The following is a 22648-nucleotide window of genomic DNA, read 5'->3' as shown; positions in this document are numbered from 1 at the left end:
AGAGGCATTTAACCTCTTGACTTGTGTTTTCTGTTGAAGGGAGCACATATCTCTTAGGTAGCTATCCTGGAAGATGATTAGAGATAAGTCTCTTTGCCTCTGTTACCTATAACAGACTATTCTCTCCATGAGGCCTATAGGTAAAGGTAAAAGTGGCCTTTATGCTGCTTTTACTGCTTGGTCAAAATATGTAAATACTTAAAGAGGAAGTAAAGCTTCCTCTGTAACTTGTATCTATAGGTACTGTAAATATCTCCTAAACATGCACCGTTTAGGAGATATTTACTTTGCATGCAGCCAGTGACATCATTGGCGCATGCGCTCTGAAGGAACAGCCGCCTGTGCCGTTCCTTCAGTGCCCTGTGCAGAGCACGGCAGCTCTTGTACACATGCGTGGGAGCGACGTCATGGCACTTCTGGCCAATCACATGGCCGGAGGACGAGAACCTGGAAGATGGCTGTGGGCCTTGTCACCGGTGAGCGTGCGGGGCTGCGGAGGCTTCGTTCTAAGGTATTACATAATGAGCTAGTATGCAATGCATACTAGCTCATTATGCCTTTGTCTTTCAGGGTTTTTTTTTTTTTTTTTTTTCCCTGAGGTGTACAACCTCTAAGTGTGCAGGCAGAGCATAAATTCACTTTACCTTAAATTCAAACCAGTTAAAGCAAAAATAAAGAAAATACCAGAATGAGTTCTCATGTGCCTCTTCAGTTTGTAGGTGTCCCTGCTAGCATAGCTGCACAGGCTGCATTGAAAAGGACGCTCCCCAGTGTGTGAACGGATGTGTCTTTTCAGCTTGCTTACCTAAAAAAAACAAAAACAAAATGACAAACCTAATGCATCCTCTCAAGGCATTTAAATTATCCAAATGTTCATGCACATACAGATTTAAGGTAATACATTTGCTTAAGGAAACAGACAAGCTAGAAATACTGGAGGTGCCATTAAAGATTTGTTTCTGAAAGTGTTTGCTCTGGGGTTATAATCCTTACACTCTCCTAAATTTTTGAATCACTGACATGGAACAAGCAGTGTTACAGTAGAAATATTTATTGTACATAATGTGTACATGCATATTGTAAGTTAAGGCTTCAGCGAGTAGGTTGGTCTTGAAGCTTTATTACACCCATAAGGCAACATTATATTGCAGCTTACCAATTCTTATATATGATGGCTGCATTAGTTTCTCTCTCAAGGCTCTCCAATTCTCATCTGGTAATCCAGCCAGCAAATCTTGTTTTTTACAACACAAACTCTCCAGCAGAATGTATCAGCTTACATGCATGAGAAAAAACACTTAACACTGGCAGGGGTTCTGAAGTTCGACAGAAACAGCTCCATCTAGTCAGACTATGGGGTTATGCTTCTCCTATCAGGTATAGCCACTAGGCAGGAAAAAAGCTTAACTACACCTATGGGGGCTCTCCACACACCCTGCTTTCATCAAACAGCTTAGTTGCAAGCAGTGTTTAGAATAGAAAAAAACCCCATTCACTCAGAAGTAGAGGGGTGGGTGCCCAGTCTATCGAACTTTAGAGAAAAGGATTTTACGATAAGTTCTTACAAAAATCCAGTTCTCTCTATCGTTCATCGACAGACGCAGCTCCACCTAGTCAGAGACTATAGGGATGTCCCAAAGCAGTACATTTATGAGGGGTGGGAAGACAACGCAAACGTAACTCCCCAAAGCATAAAAGTAGCCTACCAGGTTACATGGAGCTCAATCCGGAACAACTGGAGCTCACCCTGAAAACACAACACACCCTCGAAGAGAAACCTAAAAAAAAAAAACAGTTGTCTTAAACAGCAGCCTGCAAAACCTTGCAGCCAAAAGGAAGCATCTGAAGATGTCAACACATCTACTTTGTAGAATTTTTTAAACATATGCACAGACGACCAATTTGCCGCCTTGCAAACTGGCAGCAGCGACGCCTGATGGACGAAAAGTCCAAGAGGCACTCAGCGCTCTCGTAGAATGCGCCTTCACCAGGAAAGTAGGAACCTCACCCTTAATGGAATAGGCCTACAACACTATCTGCCTGATCCATCTGAAAGTCGCAGCAGGTGCGGCCTGCCCCTTATGAGATCCATCTGTAAGAACAAACCAAATCGTATTTCCAAATCGACTTAGGGCAATTCGGGTGTACCTGGCGGTGACTAACTAAATCCAGGGAGTGTAGAGCAATTCCCTTAGGGTCTTTCGGCTTAGGACAGAAAGACGGCAACACAATATCTTCATTCAAATGAAACCCAGAGACAACCTTAGGAAAGCCTGACAGGGTCGTAACACCCCTTTGACCCTGTGAAGCACCAAGTAAGGCGACAGACAGGACAACGTAGCCAATTCCGACACCCTACGCGCAGAAGTATTAGCGACCAAAAAGGCCACTTTCTGCGACAAAGTGAGCATATGAAGTTTGCGAATATTTACAAAAGGAGGCTTATGCAGTACCCACTGCCAACTGAGATTTTGCCAATTCTCTACCCCCAGAATGTGCCGGAACATATAGTTTTGCCCACCTTAGGATGCCAGCTACTTCCCGGGCCGCCAAGGCACTTCTTGTGCCCCCTTAATGATTGACATGATTGACATATGCCACAGTCATAGCATCGTCTGATTGTAACCTCACCCGGTATCCCTGCAGGTGATCTGTCCAGACAAAGCCCGATCGCCCAAATCACCAGGATGTTGATCGACAGACTGGGCTCCTCTCGAGTCGAAAAACCCTGAACCGAGTATACTCACAAGACACCTCCCCACACGGACAGACTGGCATCCGCGGAAATCACTGTCCAATACAGGGGAAGAAAGGACTTCCCCAGGCGAAGCACCGGAGAGTGGAGCCACCATATCAGAGACTCTATCGTACGCCGGCTCAACAGTAGATTGTCTAGCAACTGCGGATCCTTTTTCCATTTGGCAAGAATCTCTCTTTACAGAGGTCTGGTAGGGAACTGAGCAAATGGAACCGCTTTGTAGGTGGAGACCATCAGACCAAGCACTTGCATGAAAGTCCTGAGCGACGACTGAAGATTGGACAACAGAAGCCGAACCGCATCCTGCAACTTCAGTAGTTTCACCTGTGGAAAAAACACCTGGGCCGAGGCTGAATCCAGCGTCAGACCCAAGTAGTCCAGCTTGGTGGACGGAGTCAGAGCCGATTTTTTAAAAATTCAGCATCAAAACGCTTATAGAGTTTGCACAGTGATGTCCAAATCGACTTCTAGAGACGATGAAGACTCTGCATGCAGAAGCAGATCGTCTAGGTAGCCTAGTACTGCTATCTCCCTTCTGCCTGAGCAAGGCCAACACTTTTGTGAACACCCGAGGAGCTGAGGCGGGACCACAGGGTAATGCCACAAACTGATAGTGCTACTCGCCCACTGCAAAGCGAGGAAAACGCTGGTGCCCGACATATATTGGAATATGAAGGTAAGCGTCCTTGATATCGAGAGAGGCCAAACAATCCCCTTGATGTAGGGATGCCACTACTGTGTGAATGGACTCCATGCAAAATTTCTGAACCCGCACAAAGTGGTTCAGAGCCTTGAGATCTAAAATCAGGCAGACCTTGCCTTCCTTCCTGGGAACAGTAAACCGATTTCAATAAAAACCTTGAAAATGTTCAGACTCTGGAACCGACACAATGACTCCTTGTGCTAACAAGTCCAGCACTGCCCCGTAGAGGCCCTACAGCTGATTGTGAGACAGGCGTAATTTGAAAGGAAAGAACCTTGTCGGAGGCAAGGACCGAAACTTGATCTTGTAAATGAACCAAATCAACTCGTGGACCCATTTGTCCTGAATGAGCAGGGTCCACGGGTCCGTAAAGAACCAAAGACGCCCCCCCCCCCCCCCCGCACCCTAGATACGGGTAAGGGTGTCCCTTCAGGCTGAGGAAGGCTTGTCGGCGGAACCAATAGGGCCCGCTTTTGACTTCCCATTGCAAGGTCTCTTGGAACTGCTCACTAAAGTACGGGTGGGTCTTGAACCCTTTCCCTGAGATCCAGTCGGACGAAAGGGCTGCTTGTGAGCCGAGAAAAAAGGACTATGTATACAACGAGGTTCCTTTCCCCTAGTACCCTGCGGAAGTAAAGTACTCTTACCTCCTGTAAGGCCCTTTAACCTGGAAACCAGATAGAGTCCACCCGCAGTGGAACCGTCAGCTTCTTCAGGAGAAATTCCTCAAAAGGGTATGGCCTAGCGAAACGCTTAGGTATTCCAACCATGCGTTTTAGGGATTCCCCATTGACTAGCGACAATCTGGTCAAAATAGGCAGCAAAGGGGAACACCTTAGTTACCTTGGAAGATCTGCAGGTGCCAAACTGCACCGGCGTCGCCGACTCCGCATTAGCCGAGTCCTCCAACTTTAAAGTTTCCCTCACTGACACAATCAGTGCCTCCACCAGCGCCTTTTCATGCGCGGCTGCAGTTGAAGAGGATTCATCCTCACTGTTAGAGCACTCCAGGTGCGTGGGCGTAGACCCAGTGGGTGGACTCGCGTCCGCGGCAGGCAAATCCACCTCAGACTCTGAGGAGGCAGAGGATACAGGTGAAGGTGGGGGGCGCTTCTTGTTAAGACACCTTTGCAGGGCCATATAAACCTTTGACAAGTGACTGCAGGTCCGCCGTCCTGGCCACCAGGGCAGACTGAGACCCAGAGGGCTTCAAAGAGTGGGTCAGGCGTTGAAACACGTTCCAGGGGCTCCATGGTTAAATCGGAGCTCCACTGTAATAAGTTTCTTTTTTTTAAAGAAAAAAACCCCTTGCACCTCGCTACCGCTGAGGTACCACAAGGATCAGTCCGTACAGTAATTATCAAGTCGCCCAACAGGGCTGAATGAGAGTCTGCTCTTAATAGGAGATCATCCAGGTACCCCAGTACCATAATCCCCAGTTGTCGCAGTAATGCCAATACCAGAGTCAACACTTTGGTGAAGACCCTGGGGGGGGTGGAGGAGAGACCAAAGGGTAACGTCACGAATTGAAAATGCTCCTCGCCTACAGCGAAGCGAAAAAACACTGGTGTCCAGCATAAATAGGGATGTGTAGGTATGTGTCCTTGATATCTATGGAGGCCAAAAAGTCTCCTTGGTGTAGACACGTCACTACTGTGCGAATGGCCTCCATTCGAAACTTCTGCACCAGCACAAAGTGGTTCAGAGCCTTGAGGTCTAGGATTGGACATACTTTGCCTTCTTTCCTGGGCACAGTAAATATGTTTGAATAGAACCCCTAAAAGCGTTCCCGAGAAGGAATCGGCACAATCGCCCCTTGCGACAGCAGATCTTGTACCGCCACTCTTAATCCCTTAACCGGTCTGGAGATAGGCATAGATTGGACGGGAAGAACCTGTCTTAACGGTCGAGACCGGTATTGATCTTGTAAGCCAATCGGATCAGTTCTTGGACCCATTTGTCCTGAATCAAGGAAGTCCATGGTTCTGGAAAGAAGCGAAAACGTCCCCCCACCCCAGAAACAGGTAAGGGCGTCCCTTCATGCAGACGAGGATTTGATAGGCCTGTTCTCCTGCAACCCGGAGGTACAAAAGGGCCACCTATGAGCAGTACATGAAGGCCCCCATCTATTACGCGGTGCCTTGCCCTTGGTGGATTGGGGTAGAAGAGTACTCTTCCCACCCGTAAGGCCTTTTATTAACTTGGGCCCTTTTGGGCGCTTGAGACCAACCGAAAGTTATCGAACCCCGAGGATGGATATCTAGATACAAGTCCTCTACAAGAAACCCAGAACTGAAAGCATTCCTATGCTGTGGACAAGATTTGCGCTGGTTCGTGAATTCTGAAGCCCTGCTTGAGTGGTCCTGAAAGTTCTGTGAAATACTTCATCGGTGAGCAGATGCACATTTTCTAGCTCTTTTATTCCTTCTATTTTAACCCCTGGATGGTTGCTGCTTATGCCATATATGGTCTAAATGTGGCATATGGTGGAACCCAGTGACGGTCCCTGGCTTTACCTGACCCATCCCGGCTCCTCCATTTGGACCCATCTGAAATTTATGCGGATTGGTGTATCATGCTGATTGGTGTATTTATTACCATTATCTGGTAAGCGCACTGGCATGCCTTATTGACAGATGCACTGTAGAGGAGAACCTTAACCTATCGCTGTGGTGGAGGACTTTATATCTTTATACACTGAGTGTTTTTGGGACTTTCATTACCCTTAATCATTTTGTGTTATTTTGTGTTATATTTTTTTATTATTAACTTCTTTGACTTTGTCACTTTACTGTTTCATTATTAGTGTGCACATATGTTTATATATTTATTTTTACATATTCATTTGGTTTTGGCACTATATTGTTTATTAAGTGTGGACACTCACGTATTGGTTGTATATTTATACATTTAGTAATTAATAGCGCAGATTTTACTTTGTTTATTCTTGCCCAGGTGTTACCCCACTTTTAGCTGCAGCTTCGTTTTTCGTTTATTAGCGCGGTTATATTTATAGTACATCAACCAGGGATGATCCAAAACAACCTGTCCCCCGTAAAGGGAAGGTCAGAAAGAGCCTTTTTGGAAGCCTGGTCCGCAGTGCAGCTTTTCAGCCACACCATGAGTCTCCTAGCAATCCCCACCGCAGACACTCTTTGGTCCGTTCGCTCCATCAGGCCCGGTGAGAGCTGCTCCATTTCCATGTCACCTTTTAGTAACATTGCCCATTCTGTGACGGTCTGTGACACCAGAGTGATCACAAAGACCGGTTTCAGTATTGAGCACGCTAACACATGCAAATGGCGGGACAGAGACTCAATCCGTCTATCCACTGGGACTTTAAATACCGGAACTTTTCCACCGGGACCAAAGTACTGGATGATCCCACCTTCGGTGGCACGGTCCACCTAGTGGAAACCGCATCCACGAATGGGTAACGCCTTTTAAAGCGCTTAGGCACCACCAACGTTTAATGCGCCCCCACTGTTCATTGACAATGTTATCAAAAAGTTCCGGACAAGAAAACACCTTGCCCGACTTCTGGGATTTGCGGGTGCCAAAAGATATTTGCCTGCCAGACACTGTAGACTCATCTGCCATTTTTAAGGTTTCACGCACCGACACTACAAGACACAGATCCACCAGGATGGTATTCGTCTGCGGCGGCCACATCTACCTCAGAATCTGAAGATACTACAGAGGGAGGTGAAGGCAAAGGGCACTTTTGGCTAGAGGCATCTTTGAAAAATAAGTCCACTTTTGGACACGAAGCTTTCAAAAACTGCTGTAAAAGCAGACAGGGGCTGCGACCTGGAGGGTCCCACAACTGCACCGAGGGTGTCTGTAGGCAAGATTTGGTCCTGGGACTCCATTAGCACTGAGTATAAAAAAAGCAGTGTCACTTTAAGAAAAGTCGCAAAACACAAGATCTGCACCGCTGCACCAGTGGTACCACAAGTCCCAGCCCTATCACAGCCTACAGCAGGGTGAGGAATACCTATAGGGACCCCAGGAACATACCACCAGTCTGGAGGCTTCAGGAACGTTCTGTGCAGAGAATAGAAACGATCTAACACAGGAAACAGAAAAGCACCTGGGTCATGCCTAGAGCCCCTAGCTTCTCCCTTGCTGTCCAGCAATCAAGGACTTCAAGAAAATGGCCGCCCTATGCATTCCTATAAGGAACTACCAAAACATGGCCGCCCATGCATCTCAATGAGAAAACGTTTTACATTGATGCAGAGCAGGAAGCCTAAAGCAAAATGGCAGCCCCCACGTGCCATGCGGTCTCCAGGACCCCCATGGGGGTCGACAGAAGACATCGGGGGGGTCCCCCCCAGGAGAAGACCCCACCAGGACTCCCTCGCTCCCTCCCAGAACTGCAGCAGCGGCCACAATACATCCGCCCCCCAGAAGCAGGAACTTATGTTGGGAGGGGACAACCGAGGGGGGCCTGGTATCACCGAGAGGCCAGGGGAGCCGAGGGTCCAACTTTTTAAGGGAGGGGGGCCTACATCCACCACAGAATTGGAGGAAAGCTTACCATACCACGGCATCAGGTGGGCGCCACTCTGAACAGACTACCTCTCCACCCGGGGTGGGGGTGCTGACGGCCAGGGGTATGCTGGGACTCCGGGCATCCCAAGTCGTGTGCGTCCCAGTGAGGTGTTTCACTCTCCGGCCCGCCCCCGTCCATCGGGGCTCTGTCGTGGCGAGGCCTAGTGCTGGACTTTAACCTGCTCACGCTTACTGGCCAGGCTGGGAGACCGTAAGGATCTAGGATATCCAGTCCGAAACCAAGCTGACTGTTGCTTGTAGTTCTCTCAGGAACACCAACTAAAAAATAAAGTCTTACAAAAAAAGTTCCAAAAAACAAACAGCTAAGACCGAAGTCCCAGCAGGGAACTAGGTCCTACTCCTAAACTAGGACGAAGCAAACCGAGGGCTATAGCAGAGTGTGTTGGGTGTATGCCTGCATGGACTGCCCCATTGGAGTGGTAAAGTTTTTTCCTGCATATTGTCCTACTCCTGTAGGGAGCAGCATAACCCAATGGTCAAGAAGATATGGAGCTGCGTCTGCCAATGAACGATAGAGAAAACTTATGAGCCAAGAAGGTCCACATCTACAACGAGACTCCTTGCCCTTAGAAACCTGCAGAAGAAAGGTACTCTTCCTCCCTGTGAGACCTTTAATGAGGTCATCCAGGGTAGCTCCAAACACGCGATTGCCTTGAAAGGGAAGATCAGTCAAGGCCTTAGAAGTCTGGTGCGCAGACCAGTATTTGAGCCAAAAGACCCACCGAAGGACAAGCACCAAAGCAGAGGGACAAGCCATCAGAGGAGCTGCATCCAAAGAGGCATTACAGAAATTGCAGCCCCTGGACCAGCTGGTCCGCCAGCTTGTCAAAGGCAGGGAGGAGCTGTTCTCCCTCGAGGTCACGGCGTAGGAGCTTAGCTTACTTGGTCAGAGTTTGTGACACTAGGGCAATAGTGAATACCGGCCTCATTGCCAAACCAGCTAAAGTGTACATCGTGCGGGACACAGCCTCCACCCTTCAGGCAGCCGGGTCATTAACAGGACTCCTCAACCGAAATAATGATTGCCTTGTTTAATCTGGAAACAGGCGGGTCCACCACCGGTGAACAATTCACTTGCTGCCTACAGGGCTTCACTGTCATAGCCCCCGCTATTTGCAATGGCAAACCACAAGAAAATGGCCGGCGGACTACACAAACATGGCAACCGTGTATAGGAATACACAGGCTACAACAATACGGCAGCACCACGGGGCATGCAGGGACCCAGAATCGGGAGACTAGGCCCCAAGACAGATCTAGGCAGGATGGGGGGCCCTGGCAGGAGTCCCCACCAGATACAACCCCCACCCCCCCCCCCCCCGCATAGTCAATCGTCCGATCGCCCGCGGCGCACCCCCTGGGGCCCCCATCGCCAGTTAGTGCCCTGCCCCCATTCCCAGGCAGGTGACCAGACCACGCAAACAGCCCCAGTGTATGTGGAGGCGTGGGAGGCAGATGGGGGGTTATTTCGATTTTGTGGCCGGAACTCCGCTTTAATGTCCGTATTATTTGTGTAAATCACCCAATCTTCTTACAGAGAGATAGATCTCTCATTGTATATTGGCAGGTGCATAAACTATATGCCATGGACGTTATGAGTTGCATACCACCAGAAACCGTGTCAAGTGATTGCCAATCACTGCATGCAGAGAGGAGCTGTTAGGTCAAAACAGTGAAGGAAAAAAGTAATTTGATCCCCTGCTGATTTTGTACATTTTCCTACTGACAAAGAAATGATCATTCTATAATTTTATTGGTAGGTTTTATTTTTAACAGTGAGAGACAGAACAAAAATATCCAGAAAAATGCATTTAAAAAAAGTTACAAATCGTTTTGCATTTTAAGGAGTAAAATAGGTCCTTTCGCAAAACATGACTAAGTACTTGGTGGCAAAACCCTTGTTGGCAATCACAGAGGTCAGACATTTCTTGTAGTTGGCCACCAGGTTTGCACACATCTCAGGAGGGATTTTATCCCACTCCTATAGTCATTAAGGTTTTGAGGCTGACGTTTGGTAACTTGAACCCTCAGCTCCCTCCACATATTTTGTATGGGATTAAGGTCTGGAGACTGGCTAGGTCACTCCAGGGCATTAACCACTTTAAGGCCGGAAGGAATTGCCCCCTTAATGACCAGGCCCTATTTTGCGATTCGGCACTGCGTTACTTTAACAGACAATTGCGCGGTCGTGCGACGCTGTACCCAAATAAAATTGTCGTCTTTTTTCCCCACAAATAGAGCTTTCTTTTGGTGGTATTTAATAACCTTTTTTTGCGTTATAAACAAAAAAAGTGTGACAATTTTGAAAAAAAAAAAAAAAAAACATTTTCACATTCTGCTATACATGTCACTTTTATTCATTTATTTATTTATTTATTTATACTAGTAATGGCAGCAATCTGCGATTGATTGTGGGACTGCGACATTGCGGCGCACAGATCGGACCCCTGACTGATATTTTTGACACTTTTGGAGGGAACAGTGACATTACTACAGTAATCAGTTCTAAAAATATGCACCGTTAATATAATGACACTGGCAGGGAAGGGGTTAACATTAAGGGTGATCAAGGGGTTAAATGTGAGCCTAGGGGAGTGATTCTAACTGTGGGGCTTCTGAAATGACCATAGAGACATGTGATCCTATAGAGAAGGATCACATGGGCTCTATGATCATTGCAGGGAGAAGGACGGTAGGCTGTGGTTACAACAGCTGACCGCCCTCTCTCAGCGGGGAATAATTGCGGGTGTCAGGCGGCAATCGGAGCCGTCTGACACACGCATGGGCTTCCCCGATGACAACCGGGAGCATGCCTCTGGTGACGCGCGCTCGCTCCCTAGACTCCTGAGAGCAAGTGACGTATACCTACGTTGCTTTGCCCAGGAGCGGCAGCTTGCCGCAGTAAATCTGCGGTAGGCAGTCTGTAATTGGTTAATGTGCTTCTTCTTGAGCCACTCCTTTGTTGCGTTGGTCATGTGATTTGGGTCATTGTCATGCTGAATACCCATTCACGACCCCTTTTTCAATGCCCTGGCTGAGGGAAGGAGGTTCTCACCCAAGATTTGATAGTACATGGCCACATCCATCGTCCTTTTGATGCATTGAAGTTGTCCTGTCTCCTTAACAGAAAAACACCCCCAAAGCATAATGTTTCCAACCTCCATTTTAGGCAGCATTCCTCCTCCTCCAAACACTGAGTTGAGTTAATGCCAAAGAGCTTGATTTTGGTCTCATCTGACAACACTTCTACCCAGTTCTCCTCTGAATCATTCAGATGTTCATTAGCAAACTTCAAACGGGCCTGTACATGTGCTTTATTGAGCAGGGGGATCTTGCAGGCACTGCAGGATTTCATTCCTTCACGGCGTAGAGCGTTACCAATTGTTTTCTTGGTGACTATTGTCCTAGCTTGGCCTTGAGAGCATTGGCAAGATTCTCCTGTGTAGTTCTGGGCTGATTCCTCACTGTTCTCATGATCATTGAAACTCCCCACAAGGTGAGATCTTGCATGGAGCCCCAAACCGGAGGGAGATTGACAGTTATTTTGGGTTTATTCCATTTGCAAAAATGATCGCACCAAATGTTGTCACCCTCTAACCAAGCTGTTTGGGAATGGTCTTGTAGCCCATTCCAGCCTTGTGTAGGTCTAAAATCTTATCCCTGACATCCTTGGACAGCTCTTTGGTCTTGACCATGGTAAAAAGATTGTAATCCGATTGATTTATTGCTTATGTGGACAGGTGTCTTTTATACAGGTAACAAGCTGAGATTAGGAGCACTCCCTTTAAGAGAGTGTTCCTAATCTCAGATCGTTACCTGTATAGAAGACACCTGGGAGCCAGAAATCTCGTTGACCGATATTGGATCAAATACCCTTTTTCACTCATTAAAATGCAAATCAATTTAACCACTTTACCACTGGAGGATTTTGCTGTCCTGCGTCCAGGCCACTTTTTGCGATTCGGCACTGTGCGACTTTAACTGACAATTGCGCGGTCATGCAACGCCATACCCAAACGAAATTTACATCCTTTTTTCCCACAAACAGCTTTCTTTTGGTGGTATTTGATCACCTGTGCGATTTTCATTTTTTGCGATATTAATAAAAAAAGCGTCAATTTTGAAAAAAATAATATTTTTCTACTTTGACAGTTAAAAAATATCCATTACATTTTTGTCATTTAGGCCAAAATGTATTTAGCTACATGTCTTTGACAAAAAAATTCTCAATGAGCGTATTTTTAACCGCTTTAAGACCAGAAGATTTTACCCCATTCCTGACCAGGCCATATTTTGCGATTCGGCACTGCATTACTTTAACGGACAATTGCGCGGCCGTGCGATGCTGTACCCAAATTAAATTTATGCCTTTTTTTCCCCACAAATAGAGCTTTCTTTTGGTGGTATTTGATCCCCTGTGTGATTTTTACTTTTTGTGCTATAAACAAAAACAGAGCAACAATTTTGAAAAAACAATATTTTTCACATTTTTTTATATGAAATTCCCCCCAAAAAATTGTAAAAATCAAAATTTAACATTTTAGGCCAATTTGCGTGTTTTGATTGGTTTGCGCAAAAGTTATCGCAGCTACTAACTACGGGAAATGTATGTAATTTTTATTGGTTTTTTCTTTTAACTAGTAATGGCGGCGATCTGCGTTTTTTTTTTTTTTTTTGCGGCACTCGACATTGCGGCGGACAGATCGGACCCCTAACTGACATTTTTTACACTTTTGGGGGTACCAGTGACATTACTACAGTAATTAGTGCTATAAATATGCACTGTTACTGTAAAAATGACTCTGGCAGGGAAGGGGTTAACTTACAGGGAGGGGTTAATGTATGCCTGGTGCTTACTAACGTTTGTGGGGGGGGGGGGGGGGGGACTGTGTGACACAGGCACAGATCGCAGGTTCAGCTATGCTGAATCCTGCAATCTGTCACTGTTTGTCACTTTTACACAAGCGGGCGGATCTCCACACTCGATCCCCGACGATCGGGGAAGAGCGGCGGTGACCACCGCTGCTCCTCCCCTGGCCCGACTCCCGCTTTGACTGAATACAGCGGGAGCGAGCCTACTGCGGTGCGCGCGCCGCCCCCAAAGGGAGGAGTCCAGCGACGTAGGTCTACGTCGCTGGACGGTATCGAGCCACTTTGCAGCTGTATAGTCAACGTGACCAGTCGGCAAGTGGTTAAAACTTTTTTGAAATGCGTTTTTTCTGGATATTTTTGTTATTCGGTTTCTCACAGTTAAACCTACAGTTAAAATTTACAGACTGATCATTTGTCAGTGGGCAAAGATACAAAATCAGCAGGGGATCAAATACTTTTTCCCCTCACTGTACATGAAGATCTGAGATATATCTGAACTGTTGGAAGTCCTACAGCTCATAAAGTATTCCACACATAGAACACAGCAGACAGGGGAGCCTCTTTTATAGATGTGGTCACACATGTTGGATTACCATTGTAAAATATTGATAAAGCTAGGGCTGCAACTAACGATTTTATTTTCATTTAGTTGGTCGATTATTGTTTCGATTAATCTACTAATTGGATAAAAACCTAAAAAAAAAAAAAAAAAAAAGTTTGGTGTATAATTTAGTTAATATTCTTGAATATCTACGTATATGCAGTGGTAAAAATAAATGTCCAGCTATATAGTTGGATATTTAATCCACTCTGAGACAGATATATGTATTACTAGAGGTTTAAATGTGGTACATATCATCCTTGGAGATCAATATTTTTAAAAAACCTAAAACACTGTTTTGCAAATTTTCAGACTGGATTGGTATATAATATTCATGATACAAGTCCCAGCGCCTGCTGTCACTAAGGATCCTTTCACACGAAAGATCCGTTTAGATCCGCCTGTCAGTTTTTCAGCGGACCTGATTGGATGCTCCATGCATCCCTATAGGGCAGTGGATGTCAGCAGGGACATCTCCGCTGACACCGCTGCTATCCGATTCCGATCCTATCCGTGAAATCCAGATGGATGGAAATCCTATTTTCCATCTGTTCAGATCGGATGAGAACAGATAGGCGGTCCGTTCTCATCTGATTCCCCCATAGAGGACAGCAGGGATCTGACAGCTCCATCTCTGCACACAGAGCGGAAACTGAGCTGTCATCCGCCTCATCAGCGGGGATCGGCGGATCAATCGCCCGCTGAGCAGAGAATGGACCGCACTGTGTGAAAGGACCCTTATGATGGCCATACAGAAACTAAATTTTTTTAAAAATTTTTAAGATATTCATCCGATATTTCTAACCATTAGTGGGGTCTATTCGGGGTTCCTCGTCAACCACAGTGACAAGAAAATTTGAAGGAGCAGAATAGAAAACTTCTTGATCAAACAAATCTTCAAATAGTGTATGTGGTTTTTGCTCAGAAGTTATATTCATTTTAAAATTTAATGTTAAAAGCAAGTGGAATTTTCAAACAACATTCGTCCATTCAACGAATATACATATTTTTGTAAAAATATAGATGGAAATATTTTTGCCCAAACATTCAACAGATGTATGGGCAGCAGAAGACATTTAGTAGCAGCAGCATGCTTTTATTTTTTTTATCACCTGTCGTGATGGGGTTCAAAAATAAATAAAATAGCCCTTTATAGTAAAAAAAAAATTAGATATCGCTACTGTAATAATTATAATTTCTACTGTGAAACAGTGAAAGTATTATATCTTGTATCATGTGTATGTATATAAAAAAAATATGCTCAGAAGTCGGGTATACAGGATATTTTAACTTGGAGTCAGACATGAATCTATATAAAGGGTTGAGGGGGGGGGAAACAGAATTTTTGTAAAATCTTACCGTAAAATTCCTTTCTCTGAGTCCTCCGACAGTCGCCGCCCCTCATATAGTCATCACCAATGGGTATTGACTTCCGCTCCGCAGGAGTAGCTAGGCATAAGATTTGTTAAAAAACAAAAGCATTTAACAGACACACCCATGGGGGCTGTCCCACTGGTCAATACCCCCCTGCAGTAAGCCATCCCAACTCAGTTTGGTAGCATAGCAGTAAGTGTACAAGAAAACCCCAAAAGAGGGGCGGGGCGGCGACTGTCGGCGACTGTCGGAGGACTCAGAGAAAGGAATTTTACGGTAAGATTTTACAAAAATTCACTTTTCTCTTACGTCCTCCGGCAGTCGCCGCCCCTCATATAGTCATCACCGATGGGAAGTACCAAAGCAGTGAAGACATGAGGGGTGGGAGACGCAACCGTATAAAAGGCAACAGTACCCACATCAGAGAAAGGAACCTTACACGCACCGTTAGAGAACCATCTGGGCAACAGAAAAGGCTCAACAGGAGCAACAACCCAGGAAAACAAATAACGCAGGGGAAAAACAACCCCAACAGCCAGGGACCCACAAAAAAAACAGGTGTCCCCTATGGCACTGCCGCACAGAGAACTTTGCGGCCAAAGGAGGCATCAGCTGATGCCAGAACATGAATCTTATAGAATTTTGAAAAGGTGTGCACCGACGACCAAGTCGCAGCCTTGCACACCTGGGCCACTGAAGCCTGATGCCGGGGTAGGCCCAGGACGTACTCTTAGATCTGGTAGAGTGCGACTTAACAAAGCATAGGCCTGAACAATCGTCTGTCTGATCCAATTTGGCAATGGTCGCCGCAGACGCAGCCATGCCCTTCCGAGGTCCCTCAGGAAGGACAAAAAAAGGGAATCCGATTTCCGAAAGGATTCAGTGGACGACAGGTAAACCTTGATCGCCCGGACAACATCCAAGGAATGCAAGGCAACCTCCTTAGGATGCTTAGGCTTCGCACAGAGCGAAGGCAAAACAATGTCCTCATTAAGGTGAAAGTCAGACACCACCTTAGGTAGAAATGACGAGTTAGGTTGCAAGACCACCTTATCCTTATGAACCACCAGGTAAGGAGAGCGGCAAGACAACGCCGCCAACTCCGACACTCTGCGAGCCAAAGTGATCGCCACTAAAAAGGCAACCTTCGTAGACAGCAGAGGCAACGACATCTCCCGGATGTTTTCAAAGGGAGAACGCTGCAACACGGACAGAACCAAGTTCAAGTCCCATGGAGGTAAAGGCTCCCTCCGGGGAGGGACCAAATGTCGCACACCTTGAATGAAGGTGCGAATTAAGGAATGAGACGCCAGGGCGTTGAAAAAGAACAGCCAGTGCAGATACCTGGCCCTTTATCGTGGCCAGCGCCAGGCGCTGGTCCACACCAGACTGGAGGAAAGCCAACACTCTCGTCACAGAGTATGAGCGAGGAGAAACCCCCTGGACTCACACCAGGCAAAGCAAGCTTTCCAGGTACGGTAATAATTTACCAGAAGAGGCTTTTCTAGCCTTGATTAAGGTAGGAATGACCTCTGGGGAGAGACCCCGGTCTCTCAGGACCTGGCTTTCAACAGCCAGGCCGTTAAAACCAGTGAATGTAAAGCAGGATGGAAGATCGGTCCCTGAGACAGTAGATATTCTCGCATTGGCAGCCGCCAAGGAGGGGCGACTGCTAGGTGAACGATGTCCGCGTACCAGGACCGGCATGGCCAGTCCGGTGCCACCAGAATCACCAAGTTCGGTTCCGAGGCCAACCTGCGAAGGAACCTGGACAACAACTGAATCGGAGGAAAGGCATACATCAGACGATACTGATGCCAAGGGGCCACCAGCGCATCCGAGGCGTCCGCCAGAGGATCGCGCGTTCCTTTCCACCTTGTGGTTTAGCCGAGACGCGAACAGATCCACGTCCGGGGATCCCCACTTCGCACACAGCATTTGGAAGACCTCCGGGTGTAGGGACCATTACCCCTGGTCCAGGGTCTGGCGGCTCAGATAATCTGCCTGCCAATTCTCCACACCCGGAATGTGAACTGCCGAAATCGCTGGGACAAGAGCCTCGGCCCAAGACAGAATGTCGGTCACCTCCCGGGCCCTCCTGGTGCCCCCTTGGTGGTTGATGTAAGCCACCGCGGTAGCATTGTCCATCTGTACCCGTACAGGACGGCCCTGAAGTCGATCCGACCACTGGAAGAGACACAGTTTGATCGCTCTCAATTCCAAGATGTTGATTGGAAGGGAGGACTCCTCCTCCGACCAAGTGCCCCGGGCAGACAGGTTGCCCAGGACTCCACCCCAGCCCGACAGGCTGGCATCCGTGGTAATCACTGTCCACAGTAACAGACGGAAGGACTTCCCTTCCGACACAGCCGGGGACTGAAGCCACCACAGAAGATCCATTCTGGTCCGGCGACTCAACGAGACACTCAGATCCAAGGACTGAGGTAGTTGTCCCACCTGGCCAGGATCTCCACTTGGAGAGACTGTGTGTGAAACTGAGCAAATGGTATTGCCTCGAAGGCTGCCACCATAAACCCCAGGCACCGCATACAGGCCCTGAGCAATGAGGAGTCATTGTCCCTGAGGGACCTGATCCCGTTCTGAAGGGTCCGGAGCTTGTCCTCCGGCAGAAATACCTTCGCTTGAGCAGAGTCCAGAACCATTCCCAAATAGGGAAGACGAACCGAAGGAGACAAAGTCGACTTCTCAACGTTGATGGTCCAACTGAACTCCTGGAGCGTCTGTACCGTAGTCGAAAGATCGCGCAACAGGCTCTGACTGGCACTCGATCTTAACAGGAGATCGTCCAGATATCCCAAGACCGCAATACCCTGTGCCCTCAACAGGCACCAGCACTTTGGTAAAGACCCTTGGAGCCGAAGCGAGACCGAAAGGTAACGCTACGAACTGATAGTGGTCCTCCGCTATGGCAAACCGGAGGTACCTCTGATGACCCTCGAAAATGGGGATGTGCAGATACGCATCCTTTAGGTCGATAAAGGCCAGGAATTCCCCTGGACTCAGGGAGGCCACCACCGAGCGGAGGGATTCCATACGGAACTTCCGAACGCGCACAAAGCGGTTCAGAGCTTTCAAGTCCAGGATCGGACGCACCTTGCCCTCCTTTCTGGGAAAAGTGAACAGATTCAAGTAAAACCCCCGAAACCTGTCCCGATGAGGCACTGGGACAATCACCCCCTGGGCAAGGAGGACCTGCACCGCATGATGAAGGTGCTGTAGGCGCCCTGGGGTCAAATGAAGATTTGAGGGAAATAATCTGTCCGCCGGCCGTGAAAGGAATTCGATCTTGTATCCTGATCGAATGATTTCCTGAACCCACCTGTCCGGATCAGCCAAGGTTGGAGGAAACCGCGCAAACGTCCCCCCACCCCTGAAACGGGTGAGGACGTCCCTTCAGGCAGAGACGGATTGAGCACTGGCATGGCCAGACTTCTGCTTGCCTGCCCAGGGCTTTTTTCTGGCCACCTTGGCCCTTGAAAGGTTTGCCCTTGTTTTGTGGCTTGAAGGCAGGAAAGGACCCCTGATTGGGACTAAAGGCGGGACCCCGCTTGCCACGAAAAGGCTTGTTCTTCGGATTCTGGGGCAGCAGAGTGCTTTTGCCCCCAGTGACTCCTTTCACCAAAGTATCTAAAGCCTCGCCAAAAAGGCGAGACCCTGCACAGGGAAAATCAGCCTCCGTTTTCCGTGACGTCTGGTCAGCCGACCAGCTCTTCAGCCAGATCAGTCGACGATTAAGTACTGCGACACTAGACAGGCGTGCAGCCAAAGGGCCTCATTCAAGGCCGCATCGCACAAATACATGACCCCTTGATGAATTTGGTCCACCATGTCCAGCGTAGCAGGTGGGGCAGACTCAGACACTAGTGTGCGTCTAAGCACCTTAGTCCAATCCGCCACCGCCTGAGCAGTGAAAATAGGTTTTAGCATGGAACCCGCCACCATGTAGGCATGGCGGGCAAGAGACTCCAACCTCCTGTCCGTAGGATCCCGGAACACTGGGGTATCCTCAGTGGGAACCAAAGTAGCCTTGTTTAACACGGCCACAGTGTGATCCACCTGGGGAGCCACACACCAGTGTGAATCCGTAGAAGGCACAAAGGGGTAGAGCAGTTGAAACCGTTTAGGCACCGTGAAGGGGCGTTTCAAACTGCGCCATTGTTCATTTACCGTGTGATGAAACTCAGCGGGGCAGGGAAAAAACCTGCGCCGACTTGCGGGTCCTATGTGTACCAAAAGAGGACACAATGCCCGGAGGATTGGGCTCATCCTCCAAATGTAGTGTTTCTTTAACAACGCATCCATAGCTGCGCGTTCTTCAGGCGGCCCCGGGGGAGAATCATCTACCCCCTCCACCTCTGCCTCCCCCTAAGACCCCAGCGGGTCCAGGGACAAGCGAGACCCTAAAAAGGGCCCGCCAGCCACATCACCATCGGAATCAGAGGAGAAAGATATTCTAGGCCTTTTTCTAGCAGCTCGTTCAGCCATCAGCACCTCCATTTTGGACACTTAAGTCGCCACCACAGCGGCCAAATTAGGTATAACAGGGGGTTCAGCAGAACTGGGGTCCCCCACCAAGGCTGGTAGGAATTTGCTGTCCTGAGATTCCATTACTGAATAAAAAGGTACTGGCCCTTTAAGAGCGCTGCGGACACACTGTGTACACAGACCCCCCAAAAGGGACAAAACTGAGCCAGAAGGGATAAAACAGAAATATGAGAGAGAGTCTGCAGAGCCCCACAGAGTGTTACCACAACGATCGCTGCTCCAGAGAAAAAGGAAGTGAGGTCACCAGAGGCTGAACTATATGCTGCAAGGCTAAGGGAAAATGGCTGCCCATAGGAATCAATGGGAGGCTTCGGCAAGCTGGGCGCCGACATGTGCTCGGAACGATCGTTCTGCCACGCGCCGTATGGCGCCAAAACCACTACATAGCAAGCTGTTGCAAAAGCCCACAGTGAAGCCAGACATGCTGCCCACACCTAAAATGGCGGACTGCGCGGTTTTTACCCGCTGCGGCCGCCGCACACACAGTCTGCACCTCCAACACACCGAAGTGACACAGGAGAGGGGCCCCCAAACCCACACCGCGCCAGCAGTGCAGTAAAAAAGACCCCCGCAGGGATCGCATCAGGGAGTCCCACAAACGCACAGACATGGGGGAACACACATCAACACAGGACTGCCACTCCAGACAGAGGCCCCACACAGAAAGTACTTACCTGTACCGGATGGCGTGGGGTGCCTCTATGAAAAGGAAAGCCTCTGTCCTCAGATGACAAGGAATGCCGTCAGCCAAACGCAGGACACTGCAGCAATGAACCGCAGATGTGTCCAGTGAGGTAGCCACCTCACAGGCTGCATTCCTGCTGCGAACAGGGATGTGTCGTTCTTAGTGCCAGGGCGAACACATAGCTGAACGCTCGATGGCGGGCTGGGGATCCATCAGGGCCCTGGGGAGCCAGGGCGGCCTGTCCGATTCCCAGCTCCGCAAAATCCATCTTCATCCGAAGATCCGACTAAAGCTGACAAAAGAAACAGCTAGTAAAGCAAAGAAAAAAATGACATTCTTACAAATAAAAATCAAAAGAAAAGATTAGAAGGCTGAGACTGTAGCCCCAGCACAGGGAAGCCTATCTACTCCTAACGCTAGGCAGAGACAAACTGAGTTGGGATGGCTTACTGCAGGGGGGTATTGACCAGTGGGACAGCCCCTATGGGTGTGTCTATGTTAAATGCTTTTGTTTTTTAACATGTCTTATGCCTAGCTACTCCTGCGGAGCGAAAGTCAATACCCATTGGTGATGACTATATGAGGGGCGGCGACTGTCGGAGGACGTAAGAGAAATTAACATTTTTATACTAAAGTAGTACTAAAAGCTGAGACTTTTTTATTCATGGATATAATAATTTTAAATATAATGCACAATACTAGTAAACTTTTACTTTAAATGTAATTGTAATGCCTTATATCACCTCTAGTCTATTGGCCTCCACCTTCTCTGGGTTCAGATGCTCATCTTCCCTGCACAGAGCCCTTAAAGTGATTGCAAACGTTGGATTTCTTTTTAAACAATCTTGTCATACTTCGGCTCCATGTACACGGGACGCTGGAAATGGCCGTTTTAGAGCAGTTGGGCGTTTTTTTCAGAAGCCCCTGAACCCATCTACATTTTATCTTATCTGTCCATGTACACCAGGTCGTTTACAGTCATTTGCAGGCAGTTGCGTTCAGGGACTGTTTTTAGAACACAATTATTTGCGTTCGAACGTGTGTTTCCCGGCGTTTCAAACGCACAAACGCGTCTGAACGCGTCCGAACGCGATGACCCGCGTTTAGCGTTTTTCCATTTTAAAGGGGAATAATTTTTTTGACCTCTAGGAACGCTTCTAAACGCAAACGCCCGCTAAACGCGACCGAACGGACGTGTCAAACGTCCTAAAAATTCCAGCATTCAAAGGGACTTTTAACAACGTCCCGTGTACATGGAGCCTTACCCTCTCTGTGTAATGATTTTGCACAGAGCAGCACTGATTCTCTTCTTCTGCACCCCCCCCCCCCCCAATGGCACTCCTGGTCCCTCCTGCCTTCAAAGTGCCTCTATAGAAAGCAGCAAAGTATAGTACTGTATAGTGTCCCTATAGCAAGGTAAAAAAAACTCTGCCTTTAGAATCACTTGGTTCCTTCTCTTGCCCAGGACTACATTTCCCATGAGGTATTGCTCCTCACACATTCACAAGTTCTCAGCCATCTACATACATGTACGGACGGTGTACTGAGCTGTATGTGCGTTGAACTGTATTTTCCGATATGTAAAAAAAAATAATCCATTCTGTATGCAGGACAACTAATCGGCTGACCGATTAATCAATTACAAAAATAGTTGACAACTATTTTCATAATCAATTAGTTGCCGATTAATCTATTAGTTGTTTCAGCCCTGGATAAAGCATCGGAGTGCATCACTATATGCAACAATTAAACTCCTAATTTGCACATTTCCAGATGCAATACTTTAGAGAATATTCAGCATTGATTGTCCAAGAATAATTACTGTGCAGAAAGCTTTATTCACACAGGTACAATGAAGTTTCTTGTAACAACATTGACAATAACTATGGAAGTTACTGTGACCACTGTGATAAAGTTCAACTCCAAATTATATTAGTTAATAATGCTAGTCACCTAAGCGGAAAAAATATTTCTACTTACCTCAACACTGGCATAATCACACATGGAACACTTAAATGGCTTCTCATGTGTATGCTTATAACGGCGATGTCTGACTAATTCACCACTGGTTACAAAGGCCATATCACAATCTGGGCATTTATGAGGCCTGGTACCTTTAATATATAAATAAGTTACCATAAGTTTTTTAACCATGCAATGACAAAACCAAGCAAAAAACAGTCACACAGGACAGTAATAACCATGAGATTTATGCAATTATGGAATTAAGTGGATCTTTCATGGAAAATGAAAGGTCTGCTCTTTTTGGCAGCCCCCTACCCTCCAAACTTAAATGGCTGTAAAAAGGCCAATGATTAGGAAACCAGCCCTGGCTCCCAACACTTCAAGAAGGCACAGTTACTCTATTTCTTTTTGTCTCCACACAGACCCGAGTACTCACAAATCTGTGTTGAGCTCAGGCGTGTTCGGACTAAGGTGAAGATGTATAAAGTGAGGCCCTGCTACTTGTTAATGCACCAAAATAAAAACTGTGCTAAATGTTGCTGCATA

At 47.5% G+C, this 22648-nt stretch overlaps 1 protein-coding gene across 3 annotated transcripts in view; it reads right to left on the bottom strand.

Moving 5' to 3' along the window:
* CTCF (CCCTC-binding factor) overlaps positions 1–22648 on the bottom strand; it is a 299523-nt gene that overhangs the window by 186729 nt on the left and 90146 nt on the right. For all 3 annotated transcript variants that reach the window (XM_082270324.1, XM_082270323.1, XM_082270322.1), the window contains exons 4-5: positions 22118–22251; positions 685–805 (exon numbers count right to left, since the gene is read on the bottom strand). In XM_082270324.1, the coding sequence (XP_082126450.1) occupies positions 685–805; positions 22118–22251 (255 nt within the window). The remainder of the gene's footprint in view (positions 1–684; positions 806–22117; positions 22252–22648) is intronic.

This window comes from Pelophylax lessonae (assembly GCF_965119305.1).
Source record: "Pelophylax lessonae genome assembly, chromosome: 10".
Lineage (NCBI taxonomy): Eukaryota > Metazoa > Chordata > Amphibia > Anura > Ranidae > Pelophylax > Pelophylax lessonae.
This window is presented reverse-complemented; position numbering and strand designations above follow the sequence as displayed.